A 21,865-nucleotide genomic window follows, 5' to 3' on the forward strand; every position below is an offset into this window, starting at 1 on the left:
TCCAGTGCATCTATATACATATTTTAGGTATACAAAGTCAAAATAGCATTTAGGTCTTAATTTATTGGTTTATTTATTGTTTGATTACTATATTAATTATTGACTGAAAAAATGTAATTGCTAAAAACTGATATACTAAATTAAAAATAAATTAAAGCATGTATTTAGTTCATATTTTTGAAAAATTAAAATACATGCAAGGTATATGATGTAAATGCTTAACTGATTCATCATTTCTCTTTTGGTAGTAGTTACAGTATTATAGTAGCAATACATTGCCATTACTAAATTGCCTACAGATATAACGTTAAAATATTGTTGTCATCACAGAATTAGTTTTGGCACCCTCCCTTATCATTGGTAGATGAATTTGAGCCTCGTTCAAATAATGAAGCTACATTATGGCATGGTGCCACATTTTAGTGCAGGTTTTAGTGGAGCACATCAATTACTTCTGATACTTTGCCTTGAGGGCAGATGCCAAATGATTTTACATTGGTCTTTTTGAAATATTAAAAGATTATCAACAATATATTTTGTATATCAGAGTTGAGCTATGTAGGATATTTTTATGTTCCTATGACTTTTGAATCAATCACAAATGATATTATTAATGGAATTGATTTTTTAAATTCTGTCATGAATTTTTTGTTTAAAATATGCTTTTAGAATTATGGATTTGTTTATCAGAAATATATATATATATATATATGTACATAGGACAATTTTTTCCTCCTGGGGAGGGGGCTAAAGAAAATATCAAAGGGCAGCTAGGTGGTGCAGTGGATAGAGCACCAGCCTTGAATTCAGGACCCCAGTTCAAATCTGGTCTCAGACACTTAATGCTTCCTAGCTGTGTGACCCCGGGCAAGTCACTTAACCCCAGCCTTAGGGGAAAAAAATAAATATCAAAATGTCAATTTTTTCCACCAAATTTTTTAAAAGTTCTATTTTGAAAAAGCTATACTTTTTCTTGGTTATGCTTTTGAGCACAGTAAGCAGAAATGTACTCAATGAAAATTAGGCAAGGATATCTTTTAAATTCAAAATATAAAATGCTTAAATTTTTCTTAGTGATGTTTTATCTATTGTTTTTATTTTGTTTTCAATATTACAGTACAACAAACCCATCCTTATTCATAAAGGAAAGTTTGAACCTTTTTTGAGGAATATAACAGAAATTCCCATTAATGAAGACCATAAAAGAATTCAAAATGAGCCTGTTTGTACAGTTGTTAAAAAGAATACATCAAGTGCAGAAATTATAGAACATGAAGATCAAGACCCTCCTTATGCACCAACTTCATCAAGCATAACGGTTAATTCAGAAAATTCTTCCTGGGACTCAACTCCTGACATTTTTACAATCAAATCTTTTGACACTGAAGAGATAGAAAGAAGGTTGTCAAGTATTTCTTTAGAAAGTTTTGAAGGAGAAACAGCCTTTACTGTAGATATAGATTTGGTTGGAAAGGAACAGGAAAACCTCCTCTCAGAGCTGTTGGAGCTTAATCCAAGTTTGGAAAAATTAGAAAAAACAGTGGTTCTAAAATCAATTTTAAATGATGACTTGAAGGATCTTTCAGATGAATTATTTTCAAAACAAGGAATCCTTAGGGAGATTGAGGCAGAAAAGAAAAGCCAGAGTTTGCTGACCTTAGATGATAAAACATTAGGTAGCCTAGAGACTGTATTTGAGAATGCTCAAAATGAAATCAAGATTGTGCATAGTGAACAGCTTGAGCTTTCTGGGAAGAAAAGTTCAAAATCTTCAAAAAAAGATCTCAAAATTATGCAGAGTGAACAGTTGGGTGAACTTTTAGAAAAGAGAAGTTCAAGTTCAAAATCTTCAAAAAATGACCTTAAAATTGTGCAGAGTGAACAACTGAGTGAGCTTTCAAGAAAAAGAGGTTCAAGTTCAAAATCTTCTTTCAAAAATGGCATTAAGAATGTTAACAGTGAACCGTTGAGTGAGCTTTCAGGAAAGAAAAGTTCAAGTTCAAAATCTTTTAAAAATGATCTCAAGATTGTACAGAGTGAACAAATTGTATTTTCAGGAAAGACAAGTTCAAGTTCAAAATCTTTCAAAAATGACTTCAAGTTTGTACAGAGTGAACAGTTCAGTGAACTTTCAAAAGAGCTAAGTTCAGATTTGAAATCTTCCCCCAAAAACCTCAAGACTATTCAGAGTGAACAATTGAGTGAACTTTCAGGAAAGATAAGTTCAGGTTCAAAATTTTCAAAAACTGATCTCAGAATTGTGCAGAGTGAACAGATTGAACTATCAGGAAAAATAAGCTCAAGTTCAAAATCTTTCAAGAGTGACCTCAAGATTATGCAAAGTGAACAGTTGGGTGAACTTTTAGAAAAGAAAAGTTCAAGTTCAAAATCTTCCAAAAGTAATCTAAAGATTGTACTGAGTGAACAGTTGGGAGAACTTTTAGAAAAAAAAAGTTTGAAATCTTCCAAAAATGACTTCAGAATTGTGCAGAGTGAACAATTGGGTGAGCTTTCAGAAAAGACAAGCTCAGATTCAAAATCTTCTCTCAAAACTGACCTCAAAATTATGCAGAGTGAAGGGTCAGGTGAGCATTCAGAAAAGACAAGTTTAGATTCAAAGCCTTACAAGAGTGATCTTAGTATTGTACAGAGTGAACAGTTGAGTGAACATTTAGGAAAGAAAAGTTCAATTTCAAAACCTCTCAAAACTGACCTCAAGATTGTGCAGAGTGAACAATTGAGTGAGCTTTCAGAAAAGACAAGTTTAGGTTCAAAGACTTACAAAAGTGATCTCAGTAGTATACAGAGTGAACAGTCAAGTGAATATTTAGGAAAGAAAAGTTTAATTTCAAAACCTCCCAAAAACGACCTCAAGATTGTGCAGAGCGAATCTTTAGATGAGCTTTCAGAAAAGACAACTTTAGGTTCAAAATCTTCCAAGAGTGACCTCAAGATTGTACAGAGTGAACATGAACAGTCAAGTGAACATTCAGAAAAGAAAAGTTTAATTTCAAAACCTTCCAAGAGTGATCTTAAGATTGTTCAGGGTGAACAGTTAAGTGAACTTTTAGAAAAGAAAAGTTCCAGTTCAAAATCTTTCAAAACCGACCTCAAGACTGGGCAGAGTGAACAGATGGGTGAATATTTAGAAAAGAAAAGTTTAATTTCAAAACCTTCCAAAACTGACTTCAAGATTGTGCAGGGTGAACTGTTATGTGAACTTTTAGAAAAGAAAAGTTCAAGCTTAAAATCTTCCAAGAGCGATCTCAAAATTGTGCAGAGTGAACAGTTGGGTGAACTTTTGGAAAAGAAAAGTTCCAGTTCAAAATCTTCCAAGAGTGATCTCAAGACTGGACAGGGTGAGCAAGTGGGTGAACTTTTAGAAAAGAAAAGTTCCAGTTCAAAATCTTCCAAGAGTGATCTCAAGACTGGACAGGGTGAACAGGTGGATGAACTTTTAGAAAAGACAAGTTCCAGTTCAAAACCATCCAAAACTGACCTCAAGATTGTGCAGAATGAACAGTTAATTGAGCTTTCAGAAAAGACAACTTCAAGTTTAAAATCTTCCAAAACTGACCTCCAGATTGTAAAGGATGAACAAGTGGGTGAACTTTTAGAAAAGACAAGTTCCAGTTCAAAACCATCCAAAACTGACCTCAAGATTGTGCAGGGTGAACTGCTATGTGAACTTTTAGAAGAGACAAGTTCCAGTTCAGAATCATCCAAAACTGACCTCAAGACTGGGCAGGGTGAACTGCTATGTGAACTTTTAGAAAAGACAAGTTCCAGTTCAAACTCTTCCGCAATTGACCTCAAAATTGGACACAGTGAACAATCGGGAGAACTTTTAGAAGAGAAAAGTTCAAGTTCAGAATCTTCCAAAACTGACCTCAAGACTGGGCAGGGTGAACTGCTATGTGAACTTTTAGAAAAGAAAAGTTCAAGTTCAAAATCTTCTGAAACTGACCTCAAGACTGGGCAGGGTGAACTGCTATGTGAACTTTTAGAAAAGACAAGTTCCAGTTCAAACTCTTCTGAAACTGACCTCAAAATTGGACAGAGTGAACAATTGGGAGAACTTTTAGAAGAGAAAAGTTCCAGTTCAAAATCTTCCAAGAGTGATCTCAAGACTGGACAGGGTGAACAAGTGGGTGAACTTTTAGAAAAGAAAAGTTCCAGTTCAAAATCTTCCAAAACTGACCTCAAGACCGGGCAGGGTGAACAAGTGGGTGAACTTTTAGAAAAGAAAAGTTCCAGTTCAGAATCTTCCAAAACTGACCTCAAGACCGGGCAGGGTGAACAAGTGGGTGAACTTTTAGAAAAGAAAAGTTCAAGTTCAAAATCTTCCAAGAGTGATCTCAAGACCGGACAGGGTGAACAAGTGGGTGAACTTTTAGAAAAGAAAAGTTCAAGTTCAAAATCTTCCAAGAGTGACCTCAAGACCGGGCAGGGTGAACAAGTGGGTGAACTTTTAGAAAAGAAAAGTTCAAGTTCAAAATCTTCCAAGAGTGATCTCAAGACCGGACAGGGTGAACAAGTGGGTGAACTTTTAGAAAAGAAAAGTTCAAATTCAAAATCTTCCAAGAGTGATCTCAAGACCGGACAGGGTGAACAAGTGGGTGAACTTTTAGAAAAGAAAAGTTCCAGTTCAAAATCTTCCAAGAGTGATCTCAAGACCGGACAGGGTGAACAAGTGGGTGAACTTTTAGAAAAGAAAAGTTCCAGTTCAAAATCTTCCAAGAGTGATCTCAAGACCGGGCAGGGTGAACAAGTGGGTGAACTTTTAGAAAAGAAAAGTTCCAGTTCAAAACCTTCCAAGAGTGACCTCAAGACCGGACAGGGTGAACAAGTGGGTGAACTTTTAGAAAAGAAAAGTTCCAGTTCAAAATCTTCCAAGAGTGATCTCAAGACCGGACAGGGTGAACAAGTGGGTGAACTTTTAGAAAAGAAAAGTTCCAGTTCAAAATCTTCCAAGAGTGATCTCAAGACCGGACAGGGTGAACAGTTGTGTGAACTTTTAGAAAAGAAAAGTTCCAGTTCAAAATCTTCCAAAACTGACCTCAAGACTGGGCAGGGTGAACTGCTATGTGAACTTTTAGAAAAGAAAAGTTCAAGTTCAAAATCTTCCAAGAGTGATCTCAAGACTGGACAGAGTGAACTGTTGTGTGAACTTTTAGAAAAGAAAAGTTCCAGTTCAAAATCTTCCAAAACTGACCTCAAGACTGGGCAGGGTGAACTGCTATGTGAACTTTTAGAAAAGAAAAGTTCAAGTTCAAAATCTTCCAAGAGTGATCTCAAGACCGGACAGGATGAACAGTTGTGTGAACTTTTAGAAAAGAAAAGTTCCAGTTCAAAATCTTCCAAAACTGACCTCAAGACTGGGCCCAGTGAACTGCTATGTGAACTTTTAGAAAAGAAAAGTTCCAGTTCAAAATCTTCCAAGAGTGATCTCAAGACTGGACAGGGTGAACAGTTGTGTGAACTTTTAGAAAAGAAAAGTTCCAGTTCAAAGTCATCCAAAACTGACCCCCAGATTGTTCAGGGTGAACAATTGTGTGAACTTTTAGAAAAGAAAAGTTCAAGTTCAAAATCTTCCAAAACTGACCTCAAGACTGGGCAGGATGAACATGTGAGTGAACTTTTAGAAAAGAAAAGTTCAAATTCAAAATCTTCCAAGAGTGATCTCAAGATTGTGCAGAATGAACAATTGTGTGAACTTTTAGAAAAGAAAAGTTCCAGTTCAAAATCTTCCAAGAGTGACCTCAAGATTGCACAGGGTGAACAGTTGAGTGAACTTTTAGAAAAGAAAAGTTCAAATTCAAAATCTTCTAAGAATGACCTCAAGATTGTGCAGGGTCAACAATTGTGTGAACTTTTAGAAAATCAAAGTTCAAGTTCAAAATCTTCCAAGAATGACCTCAAGACTGAGCATTCAGTAAAGACAAGTTCAAGTTCAGAGTCTATTAAAAAAGGCATCAAGAGTGTTCTGAGTCAGCAGTTAGATGAATTTTCAGGAAAGACAAGTTCAAGTTCAAAATCTTCTTTGGAAAATGATCTCAAAATCCTGCATAATGAGCAGAATGATCTTTCCCTAAGGAAAATTTTGAGTTTAAATTCCTTTTCAAAAGAAATATTGAAGGATGATCCAATGGAAATATCTTCTGGAAGTCAAATAGAAGAAATAACAGAGAAAGTGGAAAAATTCTATATTCCTCTGACATATGAGGAACCCGAAGAGCAGCTAAGTATACTAGAGGAAGATTTCTCAAATGGAAGGAAACATAGTTTCAAAAAGAAGCACCCAGAAGAATATTTTCAGAAAAATTCAGAAGAAGTAATACGCAGTTTCTCAGTTTTAAGTATAGCAGAAAGTTTTGAAAGCCCAGAGAATGTGGCATTCATAGAACAAATTTCCTCTGAACCAAACATCACAGAACTGGACTTAGAGCATGGTATGCCATTGATGGACTTTCCAAATTCACTAACAGTTTGGGACAGTGGTTTAGCTTCAACAAGTGAAGACTCTAATGAAAAACTTTCAGGAGTAGATGGGTCGAAGCCTAAATCTTTTGTGAGGCACATATTTTTACATGCATTTCCTTCAGATTCTTTAGAGTCTGGCATAGTCAGTGTTATAGAATTAGATAAAGGAGACTATCAAAATCCCTGGCTAGATACTGAGACCAATCTGTCTGAAGAAAAACCTACAATGATGGAAGAAGACTGGAACTTACCACTGAAGAATTCAAAAAACCAGTTCCTACAGGATAAAGACAATTTACCTCAGACAGAGAAATTATATAGAGAAAAGAATTTTGAAGAAAAAGATCTCAATTCTGTTTTGGAAAGTGCAAGTAATTACATCATGCATAAACTTAGTGACTCAGATAGAAGCCGTTTAAAATCTTTTGCAACCAATGTCTTTAAAAATCTTTCCACAGAGAACATTCCAGAGCCAAAGATAGGAAAAAAAAGACAAAACTATTTTGTTCCAGATGGTGAAAATGACTTGGAGGAATTAGATGCTAATTCAATAAAGAGCATGGGTAAATCAGATGATTTAAATGCAAAACATGCTGCAACCCCTAAGCGTAGCAGTTTTGAAGAGTTTTTATCAGGCTCAGAAGCAGGCCATCTAAGTTCTGATTTAGGCAAACACATTCAGAGTTTTCTTGTAGAAAACCTTTCAGAATCGGGAAAATTCCCCAAGGGGGATTTACCAAAACTCTTTGAGAAACTTTATTTGGTAAACAATAAAAAAAAATCACCAACTTCTATGAAAACTGAACAGCTTCCTAAAGGACAAAATAATTTAAAAGATTTTCCAGACACTTCCCCAAAAAGCCCGCCTCCTGTGAATAATTCAAATCGCCCTCTATCTGGTGACAAACATTTAGAAATAAGATTAAGAGCTCTTTTAAGTGAAATCCTTGAACAATATATACTAAGTAACTATGCAGAAACCAAATTAACCAGTGAAAGAGAGTCGGACACAAAAGACCCAAACTTGCCTCCACATAGAACTAAAACTGTCCCACCATTTTCATATGAAGTAAGACATGATTATCCAGAAAGGAGTTTTTCTGGAGAGAGTGACATAAACAGAGATCTAACTCAATCCATACAAGATCTTTTATTAGTTATCTCAGAAAATGAGCTATTAAATCTAAAATCTGATTTAAGCAAACATCTTCAAAGCCTTTTCATAGAAAGACTTTCAAATATGGGATTAATCACAGAAAGAGAATTTCATGCTCTCAATGAAAACCTGTCTTTGATTAATTCTAGTGATAGACCATTAAAATTTTTAAACTCAGATCTGAGAGGCCTGAATCAATTTCTGGAAAAGCCTTCTGAAAAGCAAAATTACAAAACTTTTCCAAGAAATATGTCACAAGATGATGAAAAGATTTCAAATATAGAACTAGCCAGAAAGTTGGAAAGGGAATATATTACATTGCATAATATTAAAAGAAGGTCAGTGTTGAGAGATGATGAAAGGCAATACCCTAGAGAAAGAGTTGGAAAACAAGGTCTAACTGGAGTAAAAGCTTCAAGAAAAAGTAGCCAAGAGTTCCTACTTAACACTTCAGAAAGAATAACAAAATTAGTGTTAAGAAGAGAACAAAAAGATTACAATGTAATGCAATTGCCACAAGTAGAAAAAACTGGTTTTGAAGAGGATTTCCAAGACCTTCATGGCTGGTATAATAGACCCAAAACAAACCATTCAAAAGCTACTTTGAAAATCAAGCCTTTGGAAAAAAAAGAACATTATAACATATATAAAGTGACTGTCAAGGAAAAACCTGAGCCAGTCATACCAGGTGTTCAGAATTCTGAAGTCCAACCAGAAATTAAAGAATATTTATACAAATACAAGTTGCCCTCATCAGGTAACTCCTATGCTTATTTAAATTCCGAAGATGAGGAAGAATCAAATTTGAAAGATTATTGTTATGGGAAGTCCAAAGAGAACAACAAAAAGAAGCCACTATTAACAGTTACACAATTCCAGAAAGAATTACAAGCTGTTTATGTTAAGACAAAAGAAACTACTACTGAAAAATGTTCACCAACCCCACAATCCTTTGACCATAGTAGAATTGTAGAACTTAACAATTTAAAATCATCTATATTCCCAGAAGTCTTAAAAACAGAAAGCTTAAAGCCTAAAAATCGACGAGAAAGAGAGTATGTTGAGAAACAAAAACGACCCCTTTACAGGACAGCTAAGATATTAGCAGCCTCACAACCTACCACAAGACTACTACTAAGGAAATCTCCACAAAGGACACTGCTGTTTCCTTGGACTGGAAAGAGAAATATACATGTAATAATGTTTTTCTTGATCTATTTTTTTTCATTTCTAGTAAAGATTAGTAAATATTTCATTTTTTGTTCCCCAGGAATGGATGAAGGTTTGTGTATGTGTATCCACTTATGTGTGTGTGTGTGTGTGTGTGTGTGTGTGTGTGTGAAAATGTATTAAACTGACTGTTCCCTCCCTAAATCAAATCATTTTTCTGAAAGTCAAGCATCATCTTATCTTACACAAATAAGATACAAAATTCCTTTCAAAGATGTGTTAACATGAGAATTTGAATGCTTGTTAACACATTTATATGTGATAACACATATTTAGATTTGCTTTGGATCTGTAGAGACAAGTGAGATATATTGCCCTGTATTAGTTGTATTTTCATAAATCATTTTGTGGATTACCTGCAAAATTTTTAAAAGTCTGTTCTAATTTCTCTCTGCCCCCCACTATTATTCCTGGGCTATCATTTGCTCCTCACAACTACCCCTCAGGGACAGGTTTATCAAATCATAGATGAGAAACTTGAAGCTCAGATTGATTAAATCACTGAACCCAAAGACACACTGCTAATCATTGTTGGACTTAGGGCTAGTTTAGTGTGTTCTGTCCAATACAGCATATCATGTAGGCAACTAGCATTTTAAGTGCCTGTTAATGTATGAGTATTGGATTTGGGGTGCAGGGGCCTGTGTTCAAATATCACCACCTCTACTTCCACTTATGGGGTCTCTCTGGGACATAACTTCCTTATTTGTAAAATGAGATGATTGGACTTCTGCTAAAGAACTAAATGAACCATTTTAGAGATTTACTGATTACTTTAATTTATCCATGTTAATTGCTTTCCTTTATATACATGAATAATTAAGAGTTGACTTTGAGAAAATTCTCAAGTACTAAATTTAATGTATATTAATGTAAATTATATACAAAAGTATATAATTTACTTAAGTGAATAACTTTTCTTTGTTATATGTAAATTATCTCCTTAAATGAAAAATAGTTTGGGGAACATTTTTGGGGGGTTTAGTTAACACATTTAACTACTTTACCTAAAAGAAATTCTTACCCAGATTTTCATGTCTTACCTTGCATATCTTCCCATAGGAAAAAAATAAAAGTAGCAAATGTGAGTAAGAATGAGTTCTGGAAGGACCAGTAGGTGGCACAGTGGATAGAGCACCAACCCTGAAATCAGAAGAATCTGAGTTCAAATCTCATCTCCAACACTTAACACTTCCTAGCTGTGTGACCCTGGGCAAGTTACTTAACACAGATTGCTTCAGGGAAAAAAAAAAAAAAAAAAAAAAAAAAAAGAGCTCTGGATCCTAGAATTGGGGTCAGTCACACAGTACCAGAGCTTAAAGTGGGTAGAAAATCTCCCAATATAACAAGCTCATGTGGTAGAGAGGAAATAGGAAAGTAAAGAAAGAGAACTTTTCCCAGTTTCAGTGATTTAGTATTGTATATTTCTATTATGTATGTTGATTCAGGGGAAAACTATAGATATAAACATGCATTTATATATATATATATATATATATATATATATATATATATATATATATATATATGAAAGAATAGTGAGTAGAGAATGTCTTAAAAGAGACTTCAATTCATATATATATATATGAAAGAATAGTGAGTAAGAGAATCAGTCTTAAAAGAGACTTCAATTCAAATTCTTGTCTGACACATACTGATGTATGATTATGAGTAAATAAATCACTTAAACCTCTCACTACTCTAGACAACAAGATATTGCTAGATTAGTGTGAATAATAAATAATAAATTCCATGAAGTAGTATCATATATTAGAATTTGTACTATTTGAAGGTGTAATTGTGTAAAATGTAATCATTGATTTCATTTTCATTGGGTATTATACAGTACAAATTTGAATAATGCAACTACTTCATTTGCACTAATTGGCACTTAGCCCTTTGATTTCAAAGATGAAAACATTCATTGGGGGAAGGAATTTCCTCACCAGGGAATAAGTAGGAAAATAATTATTTTCCTAGATGTCAGAATTATATGCAGTATTGCAAATATTTAAAAAATTATATAAAATATTCAGTAGACCCAGTTTCTCCCTCTGTACGATGAGGTTTTTGAACTAGTAATACAGGATTATAGATTTAAAGCTGGAGGGCACCTTGGTACACTTAGTTCAACCCTCTTATTTTACAGATGAGAAAATTGAGGCTAGAAGAAGTTAATTGATTTATCCAAGGTCACAAAATTACCTGGTTTTCTACTCTCCTCCCAAACTTCCCCCCAAAACTCAGATTTCCTTTGTCTCTGGAAGATGGTGGTGGATGAGGGATGATGTGTATAAATGCTGGATAATTTAAAAGATAATTCATTAATCTTTAATTCATATACTTTAGGTGAAATAAATATAATTGAAAATTTTCTTGAATTTTGGGTAAAGAGATGAAGCCAACAAGAGCAGGTTTGTCCTGCCTGATTTAGTCCCCAGGGCCATTTTGAAAAAATATAATATTTCATCTGTTTTTCCACTCTGGAACTCATAGATTATTTGAAAGCATCAAATGAATAACTATAGCTATAGTAGCAAAAATTCAGGGAAGTGTGGATAAAAGATTAGCAAGAAAAACATTTTTTTCTGCATAGAAAAATCCAGTCCATTAAGTGTGTTTGAAAGTTGGGGACTACCTATATAGCATATGTTACTATTCTATCCCTCTTAACTATATGAGCTATATTGCTTTTAGCTTTAAAAACTTAAATTAAGTTTAAATTATTAATTTACTTTGCTTTTATTTTTAATATTTAGGATTCATCAGAAAACAAAAAGGAAGATATCCATTTGACCTCATTTAAGCATCTTGAAAAAGCAAAAGCAAGAGTAAGGTTTGATTTGGGTAAAAGCCCGGAAGATAACCAGTACACATTAAAAAATCTTGCAAGACCAAATACTGCTCCTGAGTTTAACAAACGATTGAAAGAAAACTTTGGGAAATTTACATCCCCACGGGTGGTTTCAGCAGGCTTATTTCATTTAAATGTTACAAACCCAAGTCTAGAGGAATATAATCAGAAAAAAGACCTAAAAGATCTTGAAAAATGTTCAATCATTTGTGATATTCTACAGTTGTTAAACAGTTCGTATGTGAAACGCAAGTATGAGGATGATTATTAAGTACATGAATCTCCTACTAATGAAATGTGCATAGGTCAGTCCTCTTATTTAGCAGCTCACTACAAAATTTCATCTTGTTAGAGTCATTGTTTTCACTGAAATACAAATAAACATTTATGATGAATATATATGTATATTTATTTGTGAGGGAACTATTTACTACAGGATGGTTTGGATTTTTTTTTTTAATGTACTGCTGTTTATGTAGATATGGACTTGAATCTTATTTAACCAAGTATTGGTTTTATCTAGGACTGAATTTGAATTTGACTTTCAGTCTTCCTCCACTTCAGGTTTCCAACTCGTTTTATTTACTGGGTTATGAGCAGCAACTGATAAAAGTTGTCTTCCTTGTTATATCTTAGAGATCTGTGCAAAAGGCTTCCTCCAGCAGTGTTAAAAATGCCTATACATGTACCTCAGTAGTAGATAGATGACACTCAACTATTCTTCAGTTAATTAGAAGTTTCCCCAACAGATCTTGAAGTTGGACTGTGTTGTTTTCTGGAACTTGGTGGATAGCTATTTTGAATAAGACCCTCAGCTGACTTTTATGCTTTCAAAAAGCAATAGAATAGCACTTTAGTTGGAACAGTTCCTTTTTTATGGTATTTCAAATGATCCCAAGTATTTTAATGCAACTCTTAAGTGTGCACAAAGGAAATGGGAGCAAATGTTTCTCCATCATGGGACAGTCTAAAAATGAATTCCAATAGTTTTACATCACAAAATCCATTTTCTAAGGCAGTTCAGATAGAATAAAAAGTTGTGGCCCCAAGTCTTCCATTCACATTCAGACGCAATAAATTTGAATGTATACTTCCACAATCCTAAGTTTCCCATTTAGAATCTGTAGATAGTCTTCCTGAATTGAGTCAGAAGCAGCTGGGCTGCTAGGCCTTCCTGGAATGAGAGACAGAGTCATTATTACCAGCCTCATTCTTGAAACCTTTCCAGCTTGGTAAAAATCTGCTTCCATAGAAACATTGAAGTGAAAGGTCTATAAGTACCTTTATGGTACTTCAGGCAAATGTTGCTTTGCTTAATATGTCATCAGAGTAATCTATTTTATTTATTTATTTTACTTAATTAATTTTTAAAAAAAAATTATAATTATAACTTTTTTGACAGTACATATGCATAGGTAATTTTTTACTTATCTCTTGCACTCCCTTCTGTTCTGAATTTTCCCCTCCTTCCCTTCACCTCCTCCCCTAGATGGCATATTAAATATGTAATTCCCATACATATTAAATATGTAATAGTATATCCTAGATACAACATATGTGTGCAGAACCGATTTTTTTTTTTTGTAAAGGAAGAATTGGATTCAAAAGGTAAAAATAATCTGGGAAGAAAAACAAAAATGCAAACAGTTACAGTCATTTCCCAGTGTTCCTTCTCTGGGTCTAGCTGATTCTGTCCATCACCAATTGGATCTGAGTTAGATCTCTTTGTTGAAGATATCATTTCCATCAGAATACATCCTCATACAGTATTGTTATTGAAGTGTATAATGATCTCCTGGTTCGGCTCATTTCACTCAGCATCAGTTCATGTAAGTCTCTCCAGGCCTCTCTGTATTCCTCCTGCTGGTCATTTCTTACATAGCAATAATATTCCATAACATTCATATACCACAATTTATCCAATCATTCTCCAATTGATGGGCATCCATTCATTTTCCAATTTCTAGCCACTACAAAAAAGAGCTGCCACAAACATTTTGGGACACACAGGTCCCTTTCCCCTCTTTAGTATTTCTTTAGGATATAAGCCCAGTAGTAGCACTGCTGGATCAAAGGATATGCACTGTTTGATAACTTTTTGGGCATAATTCCAGATTGCTCTCCAGAATGGATAGATTCTTTCACAATTCCACTAACAATGCATCAGTGTCCCAGTTTTCCCACATCCCCTCCAACATTCATCATTATTTGTTTCTGTCATCTTAGCCAATCTGACAGGTGTGTAATGGTAGCTCAGAGTTGTCTTCATTTGCATTTCTCTGATCAATAGTGATTTGGAACACTCATATGAGTGGAAATAGTTTCAATTTCATCATGTGAAAATTGTTCATATCCTTTGACTATTTATCAATTGGAGAATGGCTTGATTTCTTATAAATTAAAGTCAATTCTCTGTATATTTTGGAGATGAGGACTTTATCAGAAACTTTAACTGTAAAAATATTTTCCCAATTTGTTACTTCCCTTCTAATCTTGTTTGCATTAGTTTTGTTTGTACAAAAGCCTTTTAATTTGATGTAATCAAATTTTTCTATTTTGTGATCAATAATGATCTCTAGTTCTCCTTTGGTCACAAATTCCTTCCTTCTCCACAAGTCTGAGAGGTAAACTATCCTATGTTCCTCTAATTTATTTATGATTTCGTTCTTTATGCCTAAATCATGGACCCATTTTGATCTTATCTTGGTATGTGGTGTTGTGTGGGTCCATGCCTACTAATTTCCAGTTTTCCCAGCAGTTTTTGTCAAATAATGAATTTTTATCCCCAAAATTGGGATCTTTGGGTTTGTCAAAACACTAAATTGCTACAGTTGTTCATTATTTTGTCCTGTGAACCTAACCTATTCCACTGATCAATTAGTCTATTTCTTAGCCAATACCAAATGGTTTTGGTGACTGCTACTTTGTAATATAGTTTTACATCAGGTACAGCTAGATCACCTTCATTTGATTTTTTTTTTCATTAATTCCTTTGAAATTCTTAACCATTTGTTCTTCCATATGAATTTTGTTGTTATTTTTTCTAGGTCATTAAAATAGTTTCTTTGGAGTCTGATTGGTATAGCACTAAATAAATAGATTAGTTTAAGGAGTATTGTCATCTTTATTATATTCGCTCGATCTATCCAAGAGCCCTTAATGTCTTACCAATTATTTAAATCTGACTTTATTTTTGTGGCAAGTGTTTTGTAATTTTGCTCATATAATTCCTGACTTTTCCTTTGGTAGATAGATTCCCAAATATTTTATACTATCAACAGTTATTTTGAATGGAATTTCTCTTTGTATCTCTTGCTGTTGGATTTTGTTAGTAATGTATAGAAATGCTAAGGATTTATGTGGATTTATTTTATATCCTGCAACTTTGCTAAAGCTATGAATTATTTCTAATAGCTGTTTAGCAGAATCTTTTGGGTTCTCTAAGTATACCATCATATCATCTGCAAAGAGTGATAGTTTGGTTTCCTCATTACCTACTCTTATTCCTTTAATCTCTTTCTGGACTCTTATTGCTGAGGCTAGCGTTTCTAATACAATATTGAATAGTAATGATGTTAGTGGGCAACCTTGTTTCACTCCTGATCTTATTGGGAAAGATTCTAGTTTATCGCCATTACATATGATGTTTACTGATGGTTTTAAATATATGCTTCTGATTATTTTAAGGAATAGTCCATTCATTCCTATACTCTCAAGTGTTTTTAGTAGGAATGGATGTTGGATTTTGTCAAATGCTTTTTCTGCATCTATTGAGATGATCATATTGTTTTTGTTAATTTGGTTATTGATATAGTCGATTATGCTAATAGTTTTCCTAATATTGAACCAGCCCTGCATTCCTGGTATAAATCCCACTTGGTCATAGTGTATTATCCTGGGGATGATTTTCTGTAGTCTTTTTGCTAATATCTTATTTAAGATTTTAGCATCAATATTCATTAAGGAAATTGGTCTATAGTTTTCTTTCTCAGTTTTCACCCTACCTGGTTTAGATATCAGTACCATGTCTGTGTCATAAAAGGAGTTTGGTAGGACTCCTTCATTCCCTATTTTTTCAAATAGTTTATATAACATTGGGGCTAATTGTTCTTTAAATGTTTGGTAGAATTCACATGTAAATCCATCTGATCCTGGGGATTTTTTCTTAGGGAGTTGGTTAATAGCTTGTTCTATTTCTTTTTCTGAAATGGGACTATTTAGACTATTTACTTCCTCTGTTAATCTGGGCAAGCTATATTTTTGAAGTATTCTTCCATTTCATTTAAATTATCGAATTTATTGGCATAAAGTTGGGCAACACAACTCCTAATTATTGTTCTAATTTCCTCTTCATTAGTGGCGAGGTCTCCCTTTTCATTTTTAAGAATAACAATTTGCTTTTCCTCTTTCCTTTTTTAAATCAGATTTACTAAGGGTTTGTCTATTGGTTTTTTCATAGAACCAACTCTAGTTTTATTAATTCAAAATTTTTCTTTCAATTTTATTAATCTCTCCTTTTATTTTTAGAATTTCAAGTTTCGTGTTTGTCTGGGGGCTTTTAATGTTTTCCTTTTCTAGCATTTTTAGTTGTAAGCCCAATTCATTGACCTTCTCTTTCTCTATTTTATGCAAGTAGGCCTCTAGAGATATAAAATTTCCCCTTATTACTGCTTTGGCTGTATCCCACACATTTTGATATGATGTCTCATTATTGTCATTTTCTTGGGTGAAGTTATTATGTCTGTGATTTGCTGTTTCACCTAATCATTCTTTAGTATGAGATTATTTAGTTTCCAATTATTTTTTTATTTATTTTCCCCTGGATTTTTATTGAATGTAATTTTCATTGCATCATGGTCTGAAAAGGATGCATTTACTATTTCTGCCTTACTGCATTTGATTTTGAAGTTTTTGTCTTAATATATGATCAATTTTTGTATAAGTTCCATGAACTACTGAGAAGAAAGTGTACTCCTTTCTGTCTCCATTTAGCTTTCGCCAAAGATCTATCATATCAAACTTTTCTAGTATTCTATTTACCTCTTTGACTTCTTTCTTATTTATTTTGTAGTTTTATTTATCTAATTCTGAGAGTGCAAGGTTGAGATCTCCCACTATTATAGTTTTGCTGTCTATTTCTTCTTGCAGCTCTTTTAATTTAGATGCTATACCACTTGGTGCATTTAATATTGTTTAATATTGATACTTATTCATTATCTATGCTACCCTTTAGCAAGATATAGTGCCCTTCCTAATCTCTTTTAATTAGATCAATTTTTGCTTTTGCTTGATCTGAGATGAGGATGGCTACTCCTGCTTTTTTGGCTTCACCTGAAGCATAGTAGATTCTGTTCCAACCTTTTACCTTTATTCTGTATGTATCACCCTGTTTCAGGTGTGTTTCCTGTAAACAACATATTGTAGGATTCTGGCTTTTAATCCAGTCTACTAACTCCTTCCTCTTTTTGGGTGAGTTTACCCCATTCACATTTATGATTAAAATGACTAATTCTATATTGCTTGCCATCCTGTTAACCCCTGCTTATGCTTTTCTCCTTTCCTTTCCCTTTACCCCCCTCCCCAGTATTAAACTTGTGAGTACCACTTGCTTTTCACAGCCCTCCCTTTTTAAAAGTATCCCTCCCCCACCTTAGAGTTCCTCCCCCTATTTTACCTTTTTTCCTCACAATTTCTGTATTCCCTTCCCCTTATCTTACTCTTTCCCTTTTCACTTTTCCCCTCCCACTTTTCAATGAAGTGGAGTTTCACCATAAATCGAATATGTCTGTATTTTTCTCTTTAAGCCAATTCTAATGAGAATATGATATACACTATGTTCATCCCTTTCCATTCTTTCTCTCAGATATAATAGGTTACCTTTGCCTCTTTGTGAGATGTAGTACCACCACTTTACCCTTTTTTATGATATAATTTACTTTCCACCTCTAGTTTCTAGAACAAATTGTACATGTGTTCTTTATATATCTTTATGGCAGAAATATAGTTCTCAAGATTTTTTTTACCTATTTAGAAATCTCTTGAGTTCTGGATTTGGAGATCAAACTTTTTGTTTAGGTCCGGTTTTTTCCTCAAGAATAGATGGAATTCATTTATTTCGTTAAATGTCCATCTTCTTTCCTGGAAAAAGGTGCTCATTTTTGCTGGGTAAGTTATTCTTGACTGCATACCAAGTTCCTTAGTCTTTTGGAATATCATATTCCAGGCCTTTAGATCCTTTAATGTGGATGCTGCTAGATCCTGGGTAATCCTTATTGTGGCTTCTCCATATCTGAATTGATTTTTTCTAGCAGCTTGCAATATTTTTTCCTTTGTCTGATGGTTCTTGAACTTGGCCACTATGTTTCTTGGCGTTTTGATTTTAGGGTCCCTTTCAGTAGGTGATCGATGAATTTTTTCAATGTCTATTTTACCCTCTGTTTCTAAAACATTTGGGCAGTTCTCTTTGATAATTTCCTGGAAAATAGTGTCCAGGGTCTTTTTTTCATCATATTTTTCAGAAAGTCCATTTATTCTCAGATTGTCTCTCCTGGATCTATTTTCCGGGTCTGTTGTCTTCCAAAGAACGTACTTAACATTCTTTTCCATTGTTTCATTTTTCTGGTTTTGCTTGACTGGTTCTTGGTGTCTCCTTGAGTCATTCACTTCTATTTGTTTGTTCTGATTTTTAATGAAGTATTTTCTTTACTCGCTTTTTTAAAATATCTTTTATATTTTTTATACCTTTTTGTAATTGTCCAATTGAGTTTTTAAGTGAGTTTTTTTGTTCTATGGAATTTTTTCTCCATTTCACCAATTTTATTTTTTAGAGAGCTATTTTCTTTTTCCAACTCACTAATCCTAATTTCGTTGTAGTTGTTTACCTTTTCCAATTCACTAATCCTGTTTTCCTTGGAGTTGTTTACCTTTTCTAATTCACTAATATTGTTTTTCAATTATTTGTTTTCTTCATCCACTCTGTATTTAAATGCGTGGGATGACTTCTCCAGACTCTCTTGCCAAGCTTCCCTTTCCTTTTCCCATTTCTCTTCTAGCTCTCTTGTGAGAACCTTTTTGATTTCTTCTATGAGAGTTTTGTGTATTGAGGAACAGATCATATCCCCCTTTGGGGATTCCTCTGGGGATAGTCTGTTTTTAGTCTCCTCAGGTTTTGAAGTCTGCTCTCTATCCATATAGAAGCTGTCAATGGTTAGAGCCCTTTTAAATTTTTTGTTCATTTTGTCAGAGTGGGAATTGAAGAAAACAAACTGACAAGAGAAACAATTGGTCTATTTGGGGGGGGGGGGAATGGGGCTGGATGGTGTTACCAGGCTTCCTCTACAGACTGCAGGTGACAACAGCGAGGCACTAGCAGGACAGCAATGGCTGAGCTGTGTCTGTTTACTGAGGCTCTAAGAATGGGCTGAGTCACTCTGGGTGGGGGTGGGATGGCCAGGTTCCGAGAGACACTTTTCGGGGGGTTTTTCTTTATCTCCTGTGTTTACAGCTTCTTTGCTGCTCCTGGCTTGCTGCCAGGACAAAATATCCACACTGTGGTAAAGGTCGTTTCGCAGAAATGGCAGATATCGCACCCCTCCCCCCTCCAGTCTTTCCAGTGTGAGCTGACTTGCTCTCGCTCCTGCCCTCAGCCTGCACCCTCCCCCGAGCAAAAACAGACCTTTTCTGGCAAATTTGAAGGATGTCTTCTGTTGGTAATTATTTGTGTGTTTTTTTTTCCGGTCAAGCATTAATTCTGAGGCTTGTCATGAAATAAATTCTGAGAGAAAACGTGGAGCTTATGTAGCTATGTTGTGCCTCTTTGCCATCATGGCCGGAAGTCCCAGAGTAATCTATTTTAAAAACAATGTTTTGAAAGACTATCTAGAATGAGTTGGAAGAGACTTGAGATTATCTAATCTCATTTTTTACAGAGGAAGATGGGGCAAAGTGAAGTGAATCTGCCCACTATTATAGGTAGTGTAGTTTCTTAACTTCCAATAATACCATCAATTATATTAATTGCATATTTCTTCTCTGAACATGGAACTGTCCTTTTAATTTTTATTCAATTTTCTAAATTCACATTGATTCTGCAAGCCTTGAAATGTGTGTACCTTTCAACAAATTTAAGAGCTGCTTTAATACTAATTCTGGGAGTAACAAGAGAAAGGATCCAGGCCCAGCTATTTTATCCCGACAGTACTTCATTCTACACAATGGGTAAGATTTTGCTTCTGCTTTGTAAATAAATTGCTCTTAGGAACCTCAAATTGGACAGGGATGACTCTACTTATTTAAGTTGCTTCTGTGGCATACAGGGGACTGGATAAATTACATGGATAGTTTGATGGAACAAATTATGGGATCATTCATATCAGTGGATTATCCTCCTTCCCAACCCAATCTGATAATCCCTTTGTGATACAGACTTGAGGAATAACAAATAGGCCAAAAGGTATTGCGCTTTCCATGGGTAAACTTCTCATCACTGTCAGGCAGCTTATTGGGTCTAGAGACAAACCAGGGAAGCCAGGCTTTTTGTTGGTGAAGAATTGATGCCATGGTCTATATTACTCCAGAGTCTAGTTAATGAATCTTTTTCTTGACCCTGGTGAAATGGAGAGAAGAAATTCCTTTCCCTCCATTTTAAGAGACTGGTGCTTCTGGGGTAGGGTGGAATGGGAGAGTTCGTGGTGGGGTGACTTTGCCCATTTGCATAGAAGACCCGAGAAGGGACAATAAATTATAAGGATCACACACTGATTATTTGCATCTACAGGTAATTAAGAGAAAGTCATTCCCAAAGAGATGGGGCCCTGAGCCAAAACATACTTGTATTCTACTGTTTAATATTAACTCACTAGGTCAGGACTGGGGGATGACCTGAAAGGGCAGAAATTGCCACTACTGTAATGTTAGCAGTGCTTCCTCATGCATGTACACAGACAGGCAGTCTTTCTGTAAGAAATGACAAGAGGCCTGGATTATTAAGCAGAGAAGTACCTGGTGACTAATTAATACAAATATTACCTATACTCAATTCAAACCCCTTGGTTGGATTTGTATCTTTGTGTCAGCTCAAAAAATACTTAAATTAATACTCTATACATAAGCATGAAAGTCCTACAGCAGACATGTTTCTCCAAGAGAAGAGAGATACTGCAATCAAATTTTAAAAACATATATGCAATTTCTTCAAGTGACATTCTGTACAAGTCTTAGGCAGAGAGAAGAGTAATATTCATTTACAAGACAAAACTTTAAACTATAGCAATGAATCTTACCAAAAAATGAAAATCCTGAACATACTGATATAAATTGTGCCCCTTCCCCCTCACCAATCTTTGTGGGGAAGGTGGACCTGAGTTAGAGAAACCCAAAAATCTCAACTCCTCTTGACCTTTGGGAAGGTCCCCACCCTCCTGTTCTTAGGAGAAAAACACATGAGGATCTCTACCTGCAATTCAATTGGAGATCTTGGCCTGGGGCATATCACCACCCTTCATTGAATTGAAAATCTCAAATTCATCTGGAGATGGCTCCCTAGCCTAGGCCATAAAAACCCAATATATTCAAAAGGCTGAATCCCAAACATTTGCTAAAAATTCTAAGAGGATTGTTAGTTTTTTCTCAGTGTAAACCCATCTTTGCTAATTTCTAATCAGGAAAGCTCTCAGGGTTTCTTCTCAGTGTAATAAACCCATTTTTTGCCACAAACCTCGCCTGCATTTGGTATTGCGAATTCTTTTGCAAGAATCTGCAGTACCATTCTGGAGATCTCTCACCCCTCATTTCTCATACCTCAACAGTACCACAAATGAAGATGAAATAAAATTAGGAGTTATTTTGCCCAGTTATGTCAGTCAAATGTAACAAGTTAGGTGAAATGGCAGAATATTTTAAAAAACATATAAACTACCTAGAGGAAATAGAATATGTAAATACATCTTTTTTCTATCAACTTGCTCTGATAAACATTTTAGGATAACTAGATCTTGCTGTGAAGTCACAATATCTTCCTATAATCTTTAGCTTACGTCTCATGACTGATATAAAAGCTTTGATGGAAAACTAACACTTTTAACAAAAGGGATAATGATATAAGATGTAATATGCTTGTCACATGGCACTGATCATAATACATT

The 21,865-nt window shown here is 34.6% G+C and overlaps 1 protein-coding gene across 7 annotated transcripts in view; it reads left to right on the forward strand.

The window, feature by feature from the left end:
* C2CD6 (C2 calcium dependent domain containing 6) overlaps positions 1 to 12,118 on the forward strand; it is a 118,738-nt gene extending 106,620 nt beyond the window's left edge. For all 7 annotated transcript variants that reach the window (XM_074299030.1, XM_074299028.1, XM_074299029.1 and 4 more), the window contains 2 exons: positions 1,118 to 8,833; positions 11,629 to 12,118. In XM_074299030.1, coding sequence (XP_074155131.1) covers positions 1,118 to 8,833; positions 11,629 to 11,994 — 8,082 coding nt within the window. In that variant the 3' untranslated portion in view covers positions 11,995 to 12,118. The remainder of the gene's footprint in view (positions 1 to 1,117; positions 8,834 to 11,628) is intronic.
* Positions 12,119 to 21,865: the final 9,747 nt, after the last annotated feature.

The sequence above is a fragment of the Sminthopsis crassicaudata genome, chromosome 3, assembly GCF_048593235.1.
Source record: "Sminthopsis crassicaudata isolate SCR6 chromosome 3, ASM4859323v1, whole genome shotgun sequence".
Classification (NCBI taxonomy): domain Eukaryota; kingdom Metazoa; phylum Chordata; class Mammalia; order Dasyuromorphia; family Dasyuridae; genus Sminthopsis; species Sminthopsis crassicaudata.